We start from the raw sequence: 15,423 nt of genomic DNA on the forward strand, positions 1-15,423 counted from the left end.
AAGCAAATCCTCCAAAAAATTCCCTATCAAAATCCTAAAAATGTACCAATAAACCTGCCAAAAATTCCATGAAAATGACAGAATATTCATCCAAACAAATTCCCAGAAATTTCCATGAAAATTTCAAAGAACATCCGCACTCAGATTCCCCCCCAAATTCTCATGATTAAACAATTAAATTTCCAAAATTCCCCAAAAATTCTAGTTATAAAGTTTAAAAAACTTTAAGCAAATTCATGGAAAATCTTCCAAATGAACCTGCTAAAATTCCATGAAAATAATAATAGATAATTAACTTTACAGAATTCATTGAAAATATCTGAAAATATAACATTTTGTTGTGAATTCACATCACAAAATTACCATGGAAATACCAAATTCAAATTGTTATTGTACTGAGAAAAAGTCAGACTGCAGAAAAAGTGTTACATTCCCGTACTCATTAACTTTACTGAACTTCTACTTTCAACTTAGGTGGGCTGCCACACACAGCTTGATGCTTGCAGCTGTATTTTAAACTAATATTTATTTTCCAGGGATTCTTTTGTCATGCTGCTGCTCTCATCTGGTTCTATGTCCAATCTAACACTGTTTTAGCTTTTTACAGTGTAAATGAGGCAACCTAAGTTTGATTCAGCAACGGTCTTCTGTGTTTGTCTGCAGTGATGAAAGCTCTGAGAAGAAGGAAGAAGAGAAGTCAAATCCTCCCACACCTTCTCCTCCTCCTCCTCCTCCTTCCAGTGAAGAGAGCGGAGAGACTCCCAAACATGGTGGGATTCAAACTCACAACTACAGGCCGAGTGTAGGGCAGAGCCATCGGCCAAAACCAGCAGGAAGACCAGGAGGGAGACCGGGAGGAAGACCAGGAGCAAAGGGTGAAGAAGAGGAGGAGGTAGAGGGGGAAGAGGAGGAGGAGGGAGGAGGAGGAGAGGAAGAAGAGGAGGAGGAGGAGGGGGGAGGGGAGGAAGAAGAAGAGGAAGAAAAAGGAAACTAGACTAGATGAAGTAATTTAAGGGAATTATTATTATATTATTTTTCCTGATTCTAAAGTTTAAATGAAGATAAAAATGTTTATTCTGATTTTGAGATTCTGAATGACTAAAAAATAATAAAGTTTGCTTGATATTGAATACGTTTGGAAATTTCTTTGTCCTTGAAAGATCAGAAATAAAGAAAGCACAGCTCACAGATTTTTGATATAAACACTTTATTTTACTCTTCAACATTAATCTGAACATACAGTTTACTTTTAAATAGAGACTTTGTAAAGGAGCGCTGAGGCTCTGCTGCTGCGACAGGAAGTCATTTCACTCTGCTCCAGTGGAAGCTTTCCTCATAACATGCTGGTTCCATGTTTTTTTTCATAAACAACGCTCATACTGAGATGTCTAATATGTTTATCAAAGGGAGTTCTGCGCAGTACCGTCTGAATTCCTGTCTGGGTCGACCTGCTCTGCTCAGTTTGATGAACAGGATCAATCTAGAAAGATGGAGTGCTGTGTAGACAGACTCATCATAAAATGTGGGTTTGATGATGTTCTACGGAAGCCTTGAAGGACAAGAGAGCATATTCCTCATCAGTTTGTCTTTTGTGTTTCTGGCTAAAGAAAATTACATAAAGAAATAAACTATAATCATTCTCACTGGCTTAGTTTTTTTGAAAATCAATCATCAAGACCCTTTTTTTTTATGTGTTTGTGGTTTCAGAGTTTCTTCTTTCCCAACTTGATGAAATTCAATGTTAAACATGGACATGTTTCAGCTATCATGTTTTATTTATTTTTTTATTTTTTGTCTGTCAACTTTTTTCACAAAACTGCAAATTGAAGACTGAATACAGAGATTTTCAGCTAATTTTACCAATACATATATATCACATGGTTTCTCACTGAGGAAAAAACAAACAAAAATAAAAATAAATAACAAAGGTAGGTTTGAGGTGAGTTTCAGTTTGCTAATGTTTTCTTAAAGAGGAAGATCCATTTTATTATTTTATTTACTGATTCAAATATTCTTCTCTTTTGTTGTTGACTATTACAGCCAGCAGTGGCAAATCAGTGCAACTCAAATATACAACAGCGTCATATACAACAAGAAAAAGGAGCCTTAAGTCCGAGGGGGAAAAATTTAGGCTATCAAGTCATATATTTAGAGAAAACATCAAGAATTTTGGGGAATATAAAGATGAAAAATTAAGAGAAAACCACACATCTTTCAGATTATAAAGTCATTAATTTAAGACTGAAAACTCAAGAATATGAAATTATAAGGTTGTAAATTTAGGGGGAAAAGTCATAAACTTTTACATTAAATAGTCAGCGATGTAAGAGAAAAAAAAATAATACTTGAGAATTTAATTTTTGCATCTAAGTGAAAGAATAAAGAACTGCTGAAATTTTCAGGTTGTAAATTTAAAGGAATTTTTGATATTTAAAAGTCAGCAATTTAAGAAAAAAAAACAAGATTATTCAAGATCATAAAGTTGTAAATCTAAGGAAAAAATTCAAGAGTTGTTCAGATTATAAGGTTGTAAATTTAAGGGAATTTTTAACATTAAAAGTTATCAGTTTAAGTTTAAATAATGTATTTGAGATTATGAAGTTGCTAAGGAAAAAAAACTCAAGAATTGTGGAAAAAAAATCATACATTTAAAAGAAAAAGATAATAAAGTCAGGAATTAACAAGACTCAGAACTTCATTTTTATTTATTTATACATTTCTATAAATAAATAAGCCATTGTTTCAGCCAGATTGTATTTGTTGCATTTCCCCCTCTTTTAGTCAGATTCAATATTACATAAAAAACACTTTTAGTTGTTTTTTTCTTGTTTTGTGAATAAACATAAAAACTCAGAAACTGAAAATCTTGCAACTACATCTTTTCCTAAGTCTTGTATAGGTATAATCACATATTTAATCTACTTGTCTTTCTTTCTCATTTTCCCACTTGCCTACCACAGCTGCCTTTGGAAAAGAAAATTCAAATATAGTAAACAAATAATAACTTTGAGGATTAATCTTAAAAAGTTTTACTCTGTGCTTGGAGGAAAAAAGTGAAATAATGTGGAATATTGACTTGAGAATATTCATGAATTTCAAAAAGTTTTATGATTGCACATTCTGAGAACAGAACATATGAAATGGTACATAACAGGTGCGCACTGGATCAAACCTGGCTAAAACAGCTGGCTTTGCTAAATTTAGATGTGGAACCATTCTAATCTTTCACTGTATTTTAAATAATTTCCTGTGTGTGCAGCGTGAGAACCTCAGCGCCCTCTAGTGGTTAAAATCAGCGCTGTGACTGAAACGAAGCCGAGCTGTAGCAGTTTAAACACCTTGGAGTCTGTCGCTGTGAAGGCTGACGTGACGTCTAAAAACTGGCACAAAAATACAAACTGCTGCTTCACGAACAAAACAAACCTCATCAGACGCTCTCTGTTCGTCTGCAGGGTTACACCGTAGAAACGTCCGTCTTAAACAGTGAAGACGTTGGTTTCTTTAAAGGAGGGTTTGTGTCCAGCATACTGAAATAAGGCAGGTCAGCAGCAACGTCTTTTCTCGTCTGTTAAGGTTTTAGATTTCACTGTAGTCACTGTTTAAGAGGGACGTTTTTACAGGTTCATACAGCTTTGTTCTCTCATAAACAGAACATTTGGAGAAAAATACCTCTAATCCTGTACCAACAAGAATCTGTGCTGATTTGCTTTCAGTACCAGGTACACAGTGATCAAACACAATGTCTGAAATCGTGTGACACTCATGAACTATTCAGCATCTTAGATTTGATGTAACACATTCAGATATGTCTACATCTATTATACTGTGAATTAATCTGAAAGATACAGACTGGTTGATTTCTGCATCCAGACAGACTTCAGACTGCTCTGAGATCAGCTTTTTAATATTCTGTATCAGTCATGTTTGAATAAAGATGAGAAGCTGCAGACTCTCAGCTCCAGATTCACTTCACTGGATAAAATCTCCTCAGTAACAGTGACAAGGGTCCTTTAAAGTTTCATTTAAGACTTTCTCAATGGGTGAAATGGTTGAATTTCATGTTGAAGTGATTTTTAAAGAAGCCAGCTAAATGATCACAGTTAGCACCCTCAGTAACAAGAGCAGAAGTACAGGACAGCTCAGGCTCACCATCCCAGTCCCAGTCTGTTTGAACAGCCTCCTGCCACTAGCAGCCACTGTAGCTCCAGTTAAAGGCTACTAACTTGCTGCCATAATGCACTACTACGCAGATGTAAACAAGCAGTTAACAGGCAGCACTGATAGCATCTTGTAGGAACAGTGGGTTTCTTTTGGTATTTTTCATCTAAAAATTGGGGGTACAGTTACACACAGGTTGTGTCAGGAGATACTTGTATGCAGGGTGTGAATTGCTGGGGGAAGGTGGGGGAGATTTCCCCCTTTCTGGTTCTGATTTTATCCCTGCCTCTGCTCAGGCTGAATGCATCCTACTGTATAACTGTGCAAACTGGTCACTTTCAGCTGTAGTTATCAAGGTCACCGATTAAAGCAATACACCAGAATGTGTATGCAAACAGGAAATTTTTTAAGAAACAAAGTGCAATAAATGTCTTCTAACAAACAGTTATAAGTCTGATCTGATGTTACTCTTGATCATCTGATGCCAGGATTCCCATCATTGTAACCTTTGCAAGTATTTCCATGTTTGTAGTTTACATCCTACACAGTCATATAAGGCCTGATCTCTCTCGTGGTGTCCTCCAGTAACACGCTGCAAGTATAGCTACAAAAATGTTCATGATGAAGCCAGACATGGATGCAAATGCAAGTCGAAACAGCAAAACCTCAGCAAACGTACTGCATACTTTTTACCTGCTGATTCTGTAATCTTTGTTGGATAAAGGTGTTCAATTTTGAGCATTTTCTGCATGTTTTCATAACTTCAGTCAACTAAATGTAATTAAAATTTATGTTAGCTTGATTTAAATAAGTTGCCTCTAAAAATCCATAGTTTTTGCCAGGATATGCCCAAAGGCAATCTGGACTGTGCTTAAGTATGTTAATCTTCTAAAGTTCAGTTTGTTTGATTAGTTTGAGTACTTTGTACCGTGTTCAAGCCTGCTACTCTCCCTGGGCCCTGGCACACTGTTTGCCTCCCTCGGTTTCTCTATGGGTATGCATCATGGATGTCTAGGAGTGCTTAGAGGGCCGTGTAAGACCAGAATAAGCCACAAAGTCAGCAAAGTCTCAGTCATAGTGTTCCCAACTGTGACTGTGCTTCTTTGATGATGTGGTACTGTATGTATGAGGAGTACCCAGGCTAAGGCCCACCACAGCCATGGACCAATACGAGTGCAGGCAAGCAGGGGACCTGGGAGGGAAGACAATCATGCTTCGGCATGGTACAGGCAACTGGGCATTGTATCAGAGAGCTGGTCTTCTTAGATATTGATTTTGGTCTCATTGGAAACAAAAAGTTAATTGCATTTATTTTGTGATTAGAAAAGCAATCTCTGCTGAAGGACAGAGGTGAATCTGGAGCTGAGCTGTCTCATTAATTCATTCATTAATGTAAAACTTTGCTGATGAATGAGTCTGAGCTGTGGCTGCAGCTTCTGAATAAAATATAACAAAATAATCTAGGTCCTAAGATTGCACCGTTTACTCCTCATGTCTGCAGTATGCAAAAATAACTATCATGTGACTATAGATATAATATTCATTCATCTCTCAGCATATTTGAAATGATAACATGGATTGTACAGTTTAAAAAAGAATAACAATGATGGGAGCATTTCTGATAAGAAGTGCACAATCCCATTGAAACCCTGAACCGTCAAAGTAAACGATGAACATTTCAAACTCAAAAGAGATCAGCATTTCATGTTTCCACATAGATAAATGTAATAAATCTCTAAATCTCTACCAGGCAATAATTCAACAATGCATGATGCATAAAATGTACAAAAATATATGATATACCGCTATAATGACACATTCATCAGAGGAAGTGATCATGTCTTCCAGTCACATCCAATCAGAGATCCATCCTCAGACTTTTCTCCAAACTACAACCAGTGACACGTCGTCACTCTGCTGGCTCATTTTAAACACGTCTGGAGAAAAATCTCATTTTTAAGGATGAACGTCTCATTTGGATGCTTTTAATGATTCAGCATATTTTTCCCAAAGCCCTGCAGGGGGCCACAATGTGATATTAAGATACCATGCAGTTAGTTCATACAATGCAGATATGATAATATGATATTAAATCATAACGATTGCATTTAAAGCTGAGACGTTACGCAGCGTGATATGCACAAAACATAATGCATCTGTTTCATTTATCAGTGGAGCACATATTGTAAAATAGAAACTATTTTCCTCAGTGCTTCTCTGCTCTTTAATTTGTCCTTTTTAACCAAACATCTTTCCAGCACTGTCAGCCGTTTGCAGCTAAATAAGAAAAGAAAAGGCTTTAAGGCTCCATTTACACCTGATGTGGAACCACAATCTGTATTTGCATATCATTCTTTAATAGCCTCTGCATTAACCCTTCAACTCTGTGTCTGTCTTGATTTTCACGCCGCACCATTGCTATAAATGCCCTTGATCCCTCTCAGAAGACTTCTTGGGTGTACTGGTTCAATACTGGTGCCATGAAAAAAAAAACTAAATATGTGCAGATTTTCATTTGTGCCGAGTCATCATTCAGGGACTTCTGCTGCTTTCCGTTTACCTCAGAAGCAAAATGTTGGAGCTTACATGGCAGATAGGCTGTGTGATGCTTTGTTAAAGCTTCACAAACAGTGTGTGCACTAAAACGTTGTAAATAAGTCAAAAGGCACAGCTATAATGCTCCTCTCATTGTGTTGTTGGCCTATCTTTGCATATATGCTCCAGAGACGCTGAGCCATTATGCAGTTATCTGGGGAAAAAACACCCCTTTCCATGAAACTCGACCATATTGCATTTAACATCTAATGATGACGATGGTAATAGCACGAAAAGATTACTGTCTGCAAGAGCTGATGGAAGTGCACTGAAGATTTTATGGCTATTAAATTTACTAAAGATCAAGAAACAATTACACCATTGTATGACTTGAAAATAAATTATGTGTAAAAAAAAAGGTCAGCCAGTAGGACTTTGACATTGCTATTACTACGACACAAGCAGGAATTAAATCAGTCTGAGAGTCCCAGCTGATTTTATTTAACCATGGCTGTTTTCTAAGGGTTTCTTCATTCAGAGAGGAAACTTCATCAGGGTGGTGTTTAAGGGAACATATCAATATTGCCTTCAATAAAACGCATGTGGATTGTAAGAATCTGTGCCAGAAACAGTTGGGAGTGGATGGCAGGGGGCTGGAAAGTACAAAACTCCTCCACACAGACTGAAACTTAAGTTAGCATCATTTCACAAATAACACATCATGAGCAGGAAAATGTACCTTAGTGCTAGCTTTTCATTAATAAAAATGTGTTAGCATCAAGCTAACAAAGTAGGATGTACAACACAGTCCTGAATGATGACTCCAAACTCTGCACATAAAACCAAGAAAAAAGAATATACCTCAGGTTTTAATCTTCTGGACATGGACTTAAATCCTATTGTGTTCAATCATTAGTCTAATCTAAGTTATATGGCTAGTCAGACATGAATATGTAGGTACATGTTTGTTTTTACTATCTTTAACTACAAAGATTGCACCTTGCACAAAACTGACCAGCTCATCTTCCAATGGGGCCAGATTATAGAGGAGTGATTCTACTGCATCAACATGTAAGTTACTGATTACATTAAGATATCCAGGTACAGATTGTGCATAAAACCAGGTGGAATTGAAGCCGGAGGCCGCTGAGCCATGAAATTGGCTCCTGAATATGATTATTATCAAGGGCTCATGTTGGTGATTTCCATCAAATCTCACACAGACAACCTTTCTCTTCGCCAACACAACAAATCTGAACGTGCAAAACCATCTCAACTTCAACAGCCTCCACATCCTTCTGAGAAGTATACAGCCTCTTCCTTGTCTTTTTAATCAATTTTACATCTTATTTCTCCTTCAAGAAAAGCTCTAAATACATGTGGATCCAAACCAAAAGGCATGACCCCTCTCCTGGAACTGTGAAACCAATCTTTTAAGGACAAATTCAAAGACAAACCACCCATCTTTGAGGGTTAAACTGAAGCATCAGCGGTGTGACGGTGACGTTCTCTACACAGCTGCTCAGGCCAAGCGGTGGCAGCATGAATCTGCCTCAAACTGGAGGGATTTGTGTCACCGCTCTGCGCTCAGATCAGAGGAAACTCTGATAACCATCTGTTATTACGGATCACAGCTGCAGCTCCCTCCACCAGATATGAAGGATCTCATTCCAAAAACGCCTTCTGCACCTCTTTCGGAGACAAAACGTGGCCTTGTGGTGACTGTGGAAAGAGGGCAGATGATTAAATCCAGCAGAATGTCTCCACTTTGTATCCGAGGAGGATCAATGACTTTTTACTGTGACGAGGTGCTGAATCAAACGCTCAATATGGCTGCTCTGTGGACGTCACCTTTAATAACACCAAGTCAGGGAACAGGAAGGGAACAAACTGTGTCTTTGGCAAAAATGTGTATTTTGAAGCTGCCAGTAAAGCTGTGAGGATGAGAATCTGCTGGTGAAGATGACAATCGTCAGCACACAGAGTGCAGAACGACAGAGCGCTGGTAGAGATACATGTACATTCAATATGACAAGGTAAGAGCGCTTATCTAGTTAACAACAACTATGCACGTCATTTCTGTTTGACTGATGTCAAAGTGAATCTATGAAGTTGCAGATGATTTCTGAATCATACCAGCTGCAGAATATCTTGAGCTTTCTTTTAAGGATGGGCTCAGACTGCAGCAGAAATAAAAACCTTAACTAAGTCATTCTGAGCAGGACCCAAGTACGCCTACCATGCCTCCGAGCACACTGTGGTGACATTACAGTAGTTCGTTATCATACGGGGACACCTCACAGATGTTTTTAAGTAGCAATCGCTGCAACAAGCTTTGAAATACCTACTGGATTACCATGAAAAAAATAAGAAGAAACTTAGAAGTAGAAACAATGGGTGCTTCTTCATCTTCTGGTGGAACAAAACAATGCTTACTGAAGCATATCCCAACATGGCTCTGTTGTGAGGGAAAAACAAATCCCCTGCTGCACTGGGCTGCAGTGCTGAGTCAAACCAAGTAGAGCCGAGATGCTCAGTGTAATGGAAAAGCCCCATAGGAAGCCTCACATACCTGATGTTATGCACTGTTACAGCTCACAAAGGTAAATATGCCTCATCCCAATGGTTATCAAGTGGTGTGAATCGAGGCAAGTCTCGGTGAGCTCAACTATACATTATTTCTATATAAATACAAAAACTAAAGATACTATAACAAATGTTAAAGAGGTTATTGCATGAATATAAATATGGTGTGTCTTGAGATCATGACAGAATCTCATGTGTGCCTTGGGTGGGAAAATCTAAAAACCACTGCCTTAATATCAGCTACGATATCACACCATCCATGGTTGTCTCTCTCCTGAAGTCACATTTGATCACAAGTTTCTGTGAGATGTCTTAACTCTGAATTCATCACTACAAAAGACAGATGTGTGGGCTCACAGTCTGGTTGAGTTGCCTAGTGTGCATGTTGGACAACTGTACAAAGGAAAACTGGTTGAAACCCTCCATGTCGGTCTTCGCTTACATTTTTAAAACCAGTTAAGACCTGGAGTTAGTCCAGAGTGTGGCCAGCCAGACATGCTTTCTGCATCCAGCATGCATGTCTTTGGAGTTCTGGAGGAAGCTAGAGAACCCGGGGAGATGCCATGAAGGCACTGCTAGAACATGCAAACCCCACACAGAGGCCCTGACTCAAACCAGCAATCTTCTCGCTGTGAGGTGATAATGCTAACCACTGTACCGCCATCAAGCCAGGAAGAATGGTATTTTGGCTAATCTTGACCTATCCTCACATGTAAATCACACTTGGCCTCTTTAACCAATATCTTACACCCTGTGCCACATTCTTGACATGTACTCAAACTGCTGAATTGTTTACACCCATTGTTGTAATCTGACAATCAGAAGACAAAGAGAAGTGGTGAAAGGAGTGTCATGGACTTGAGGTTCGTAGGCTTACTTTTAGTGATCCAAAAATCTAAAGCGATGTTTCTTTCAATACAATTTATACATAACAGACACTGCAGCATCTTTGTTCATTATCAGTCCCATTATAAAGGACAGATAAGTTACTGGATAGTCCTCCAAAACTACTCACATCATGTTCTGATGACTTGAGAGAATCACTTAAAAATGGCTTGTTGCTGAAATGTGCAATGGAAAGATGGCACGCCTTGCAATGAATGGAACAGGATGATTTTAAACCTCTTTCCTTCTTTGCAAAGTGCACACCAACTTATGGCAAGGAAAAAAAGAACAGAAAGTGTTAAGTTGATATTTGTAGTTCACGGTGGCTATCTTCCTCTGTTTCCACCCTCTATAAAACCTATCAAACATTGAAAATCAAATCAAACCAATCACAGTACAGTCATTTCAACAAGGATAGCAATTCAAAGACAAGAGGAGACTCAAAAATCTTAGAAAATCATCCACTTAAGAAATCCAACATCATATTTTGCATCACTTTGCACTTGAAAACCCTTCCAGCCAAAGAAATCCCTGCTCCATGAGCTGCAGATTCCTATAATTCAGGAATAAACAATTGAGATTTTAATAGCTCCTGATTGCATCCAAAACAATCACCAACAGTGTGAGCCATTTTCATTTTCCATTAGTGGTTATTTATAGTACAAGTATTGCTTTCGATTCCAACCATAAACTAAGCTGGTTGGTAAAACCTTTCTTGGACCGTATTTACCTTAAAAATGCAAAGACTGAACAGTGAGGACTGATTAGACTGATTAGACTACTCTTGACTTCTACCAACGGTGACGTTTTCTCAGTTACTCTACAGCTAAAAACATCGTACATTTCTGCTAATTTGTGACTGCACTGATGCATACTGATCGACAAGTAAACAGATATTTGTTCAGAGGCAGAGGCGCGAGCATTACGGCTAAAAAAAAGCATCAAGTATTCAAGCTTTTTTTCTGGTTTTAGCCGTCTCTATGAGTTATGTTTAAAGCCCAGTTCAGACCAAAGCTTCAATGCTGCTGTGTGCAATGGGCCATTCTGCTTTTGTCCAAAAAGAAAGCTAAATAAAAGGAGGATTCAGACTAGCATGCTCTAACAAGGAGTTATAGGAACGCTAGCTACTGTTGTATTTTGAGAACAACTTTATTAGACATGTTTAAGCTTGTAGCTGTCGTCAGGGTCTTCGTGATGAATCCTGATCAGGATAACCCTGATGAAAACTACAACCTGAAACATGTCAGTCTAATAAAATTGTTCTCTAAACTGCAAGTGTTGCTTTTCCCTCCATCCTCCATGCACCTTGGAAGTTCGTGAGGATGTACCAGAATTACCTACTTCAGTTCATGAATGCTTCAACAGAAATATACAGGACTCTAACGGCAAAGTATGCCGCAGTCTTAAGACTACAGATATAGCATCTTTTGTCCATTTCTCCCTGCTATTCTAAGCAGTATTCATCATTTAAAGGAACATACAACATGACACACCAGATAGACTGTTTCAAAAATCCATGGCATGGGACATACTTCACATTCATCTGGGCAACACCCAATGGATGGTGTTGGGAAAGGCAGAACCTTTCACAATAAAACTGTTCACTCCTTCACATTAATCATGGGTCAGTCAGATTGACAAACATATGGCTTAGGAGGCGTACACAGCTGCCAGGAAGAAAACTACACAATGTGAGCTCAACAGGCAGCCGTTATGATTGTTCACCATCAGTGGAGCCAGTTGGTGAACAGAACTTCTGTCAAAGCCAGTCAGTAGAGGAGCTACTTTTTTCATCAAGAAAAGCTTTCGGTGTGGTTCTCTGCTCTTTTTTTTTTTTTAATAAGGAGACATTTTGCAGCTTTGATCTAACTGACACTATAGCTGCATTCATGCTAATCTCTTCACTTGCCGCCATTGTTTACAGGCTTGCAGTCACTGCAATTAAGCAGGTCATTAGCTACCACCTCTTTTATCTCAAATAAGGCTGATTGATCCTGATGACAGATGTGGAATCTGGCCAATTCATTCAGGTTAAGGAGCTGAGGTTGTCTTGAATAAGCAGAGCAAACTACTGAGGCAGCATTTCCTCAGGGGGACCACTGGTGACACCTCGGCACTTACTAGCACCTGTTGAGCTATAGCCTTTAATAAGTATATACTTTAGCCTATGAATTATTTACTTTTAAACTGGCTTGACCAGCTGACTTCCTCTCTGGGTTCCAAGGTGCTGACTGGCTGATGATACACTCAACATGCCTTTTAGCTAAAACCAGCTGTTGGCGACTGGATGAACTGGCTGCCTGATTTTAGCTCAGTTCACTGCCCTCTTCAACGTTCTGAAACGGTCGCGTTTCATTGTGAATCTTTGGTCCAAACTGGGCTTGAGTCTACAGCGTATGTACAAAGTGTTGAGCTTTGGCTACAGCAGAGATGACGAACTGGATAAGAGTCATGCTTCAAAGCAATGTCACATTCAGCGTCTATAAAATCTCTAAATGAAAGCTGTTCATGTTTTGTTTTTTTGATCTTGGAGACTTGTTCTTAGTTTTAGGTTCAGGGATGACAGCCAGGGCAGCAAAGTGCAGCGAGAAGATTATTTAGAGCTGCTGGGATTAATACACATGTTCTTCAGACTCAATTAAGGATTAAATTATGTGGAACAATTAGAGAAAAAGATGCTTTGATGTGTCCAAAATATTTGATTCAAACTTCCACTTTTAGGCTCTTAAAGGAGGTGGAAATCAGAGAGTGTGTTGCTGGTGCTCCACCGAGTTTTATGATATAGATTTGAAAATAGATATTTGACTTTACTGGTGGATTTTGTTGATGATTGGTTACTCAAAAAGGGTTCTTAAGCTGCATTTGGTGGTCCTGTTAGCATCCCTGTAGCCTTTGTGCTAACATAAATGAGCGTAAACTAGAGTACAGACTGATTGTGTAGTTCTTTCTTTGTTTTTTAATTCTTTTTTTTAGCTGTGAAGAGGTGTGGTTGTGTGACGGTAAGGAGTGTGCTGAAATCAGTAGACACACAAGTCTGGAAACTTCATCTCGTAGACGGGGACGGACTGGTGCTGCGTGTGTCCCGCTGAGATGGAAACCACTCCGGACGGGCTGGGTGGAGGCCTGGGCAGATGGAGGAAATATCTTAAAAATCGAACTGGAACATCTCATTATATACTTCAAATTGAGTGCAAAATTATTACAATTCTTGTTCATATATTTAGATTCACACTGAGGATGGAACCACTTTGAAATAAATGAACTACAAGACAGTCTGGCTGCAGACCAGATCTCAGATGCCCCCCTGCAGACCACTATGGTGAGATGCTGAAATCTGTCAGAGCAGAAGTACACACCAAAATGTTCAAAATAATTTCAGATTGAACTTCCAGCTAGACCTAAGTTAAGGGGAAGGATACCAAAAGTTAAAAATCAAAAACCTGACCTGCAAAACGTGATTACAGAACATTTTATGAAGTTGAGTAAACAGTCTCATCCTCCATTAAACACTCTACAAAGCCACTGTAGCTAAGACTAAAAATAACAAATCTATGTTAGCTACATATATAAAAAAAAGCAATGCAGCAAACTTAGCTAAATCTGAAGCTAATGAAGGGATCTTAGCTACTTAAGTAATGTAAGTAATGTGGCTATGTAGCTACTGTAGATACACATAAAGCTAATAAACCTAATGAAGCAGTTAGCTCTTTAAGAGACGTAGGTAACAACAGTACCTAGCCACTGTTGCTAAATGTAAAGCTAACAAAGCTAATGAAGCTATGTTAGCTGCTTAAGGGACGTGGGTAATGATGCTGTGTAGCTCAAAATGAAGCTAATAATGCTAATTTAGCTATAGTAGCTACTTAAGTGATGTAGATAACAAAGTAACCTGGCTAATTTAGATAAACAAATCAAAAAAGCGGATGAAATTACATTGTTTACTTAAGCAACGTGAGTACTAAAGCTACGTAGCTAATGTAGCCAAATCTAAAGTTACTGCAATGTTAGTTACTTAAGTGATTTGGGTAATCAAGCTATGTAGCTAAATCTAAAGTTAATGATGCTAATGAATTTATTTTATGTACTAATGCTTCCTAGTGCATGTAGCTAAATATAAAGCTAACAAAGCCAATGATCTATGTTAGCAACTTAAATGACATAGGTAACAAAGCTACTTTGCTAATGCAGTTGAATATAAGCTAATGAGGTTAATGAAGCTTCATTATCACATGGGTGATTAAGCTATGTAGCTAAATCTAAAGCTAATAAAGCTATGCTTGCTAAGTAGGTACTGTGGGTACAAAACTAATGTAGCTAAAACTAAAGCAAACAAAGTTATGGTAGATATGTTAGATGATAAGATAAGATAAGATAAGATAAGATAAGATAAGATAAAATAAGATAAGATGAGATAAGATAAGATATTCCTTTGTTGGTCCCACAAGGGGGAATTCCAATTAACAGCAGTAAAAAGTTTTATAGACAAAGCAGGCCACTGGCAACAATAACACAATAGAAATAGCGGACAAAAAGTAGTGCACACAAGAGCAGTAATAAACACAAAAATATGAAATATAAAACATCAACTTACAAATTATAAATAGTATTTACAAACTGTTATGTACAGGTTGGATATATTACAGATTCGGTGTGGTGGAGACATTTATATGTACAGCTATATACACATATATACATACACACACATATACACAAACATATGTACAGATTATACATCTAAATATTATATATTGCACAGATTACTTGGAGCAGTTTCTGTTGTGGAGCCTAATGATTGCTAAAGCTAGACCTGTTTTAGAAGTAGTTATCTGAACAGTGACTTGATTTTGCTTAGCTACAGCTAATGTGGCCTCAATGGCTCACATAGTAACTTCAACTACCTAGCTACTGAAGCTATTTTAGCTTTATCCATGACTTATAGCGACCCATGGTTAGTTAAACTACTTCTAAAGTGGGTCTATACTTAATTTAATTCTTAATTAGACCAGTGACCTGTCTCTGTTTTATTTATGAAATGTTGATTGGTCTGTAATGTTTGTAATGCGGTTATTTTATAAATATAACTGCCAGACTTTGCTATTAACTAAAGTAAAATAAAAAAAACATTCTAAGACGCTGATCTGACAGAGGTGGCCTCTAACAGCAATGGTCTGCAAGAGATCTGAGATCTATGGTCTGCAGCTAGACCCTTCTCAAGAAGCGAGCATTGTTCCCAGTAATCATAACATGGATTTCAAAAAT

General features: G+C 38.0%; 1 protein-coding gene across 4 annotated transcripts in view; it reads right to left on the minus strand.

Annotated features, from left to right (window-relative positions):
• Positions 1 to 1,223: 1,223 nt before the first annotated feature.
• The window catches only part of efr3a (EFR3 homolog A (S. cerevisiae)), a 172,027-nt gene continuing 157,827 nt past the window's right edge, over positions 1,224 to 15,423 (minus strand). For all 4 annotated transcript variants that reach the window (XM_041803480.1, XM_041803481.1, XM_041803482.1 and 1 more), the window contains one exon: positions 1,224 to 13,287. In XM_041803480.1, the coding sequence (XP_041659414.1) occupies positions 13,182 to 13,287 (106 nt within the window). In that variant the 3' untranslated portion in view covers positions 1,224 to 13,181. The remainder of the gene's footprint in view (positions 13,288 to 15,423) is intronic.

This window comes from Cheilinus undulatus, linkage group 13 (genome assembly GCF_018320785.1).
Source record: "Cheilinus undulatus linkage group 13, ASM1832078v1, whole genome shotgun sequence".
Classification (NCBI taxonomy): Eukaryota; Metazoa; Chordata; class Actinopteri; order Labriformes; family Labridae; genus Cheilinus; species Cheilinus undulatus.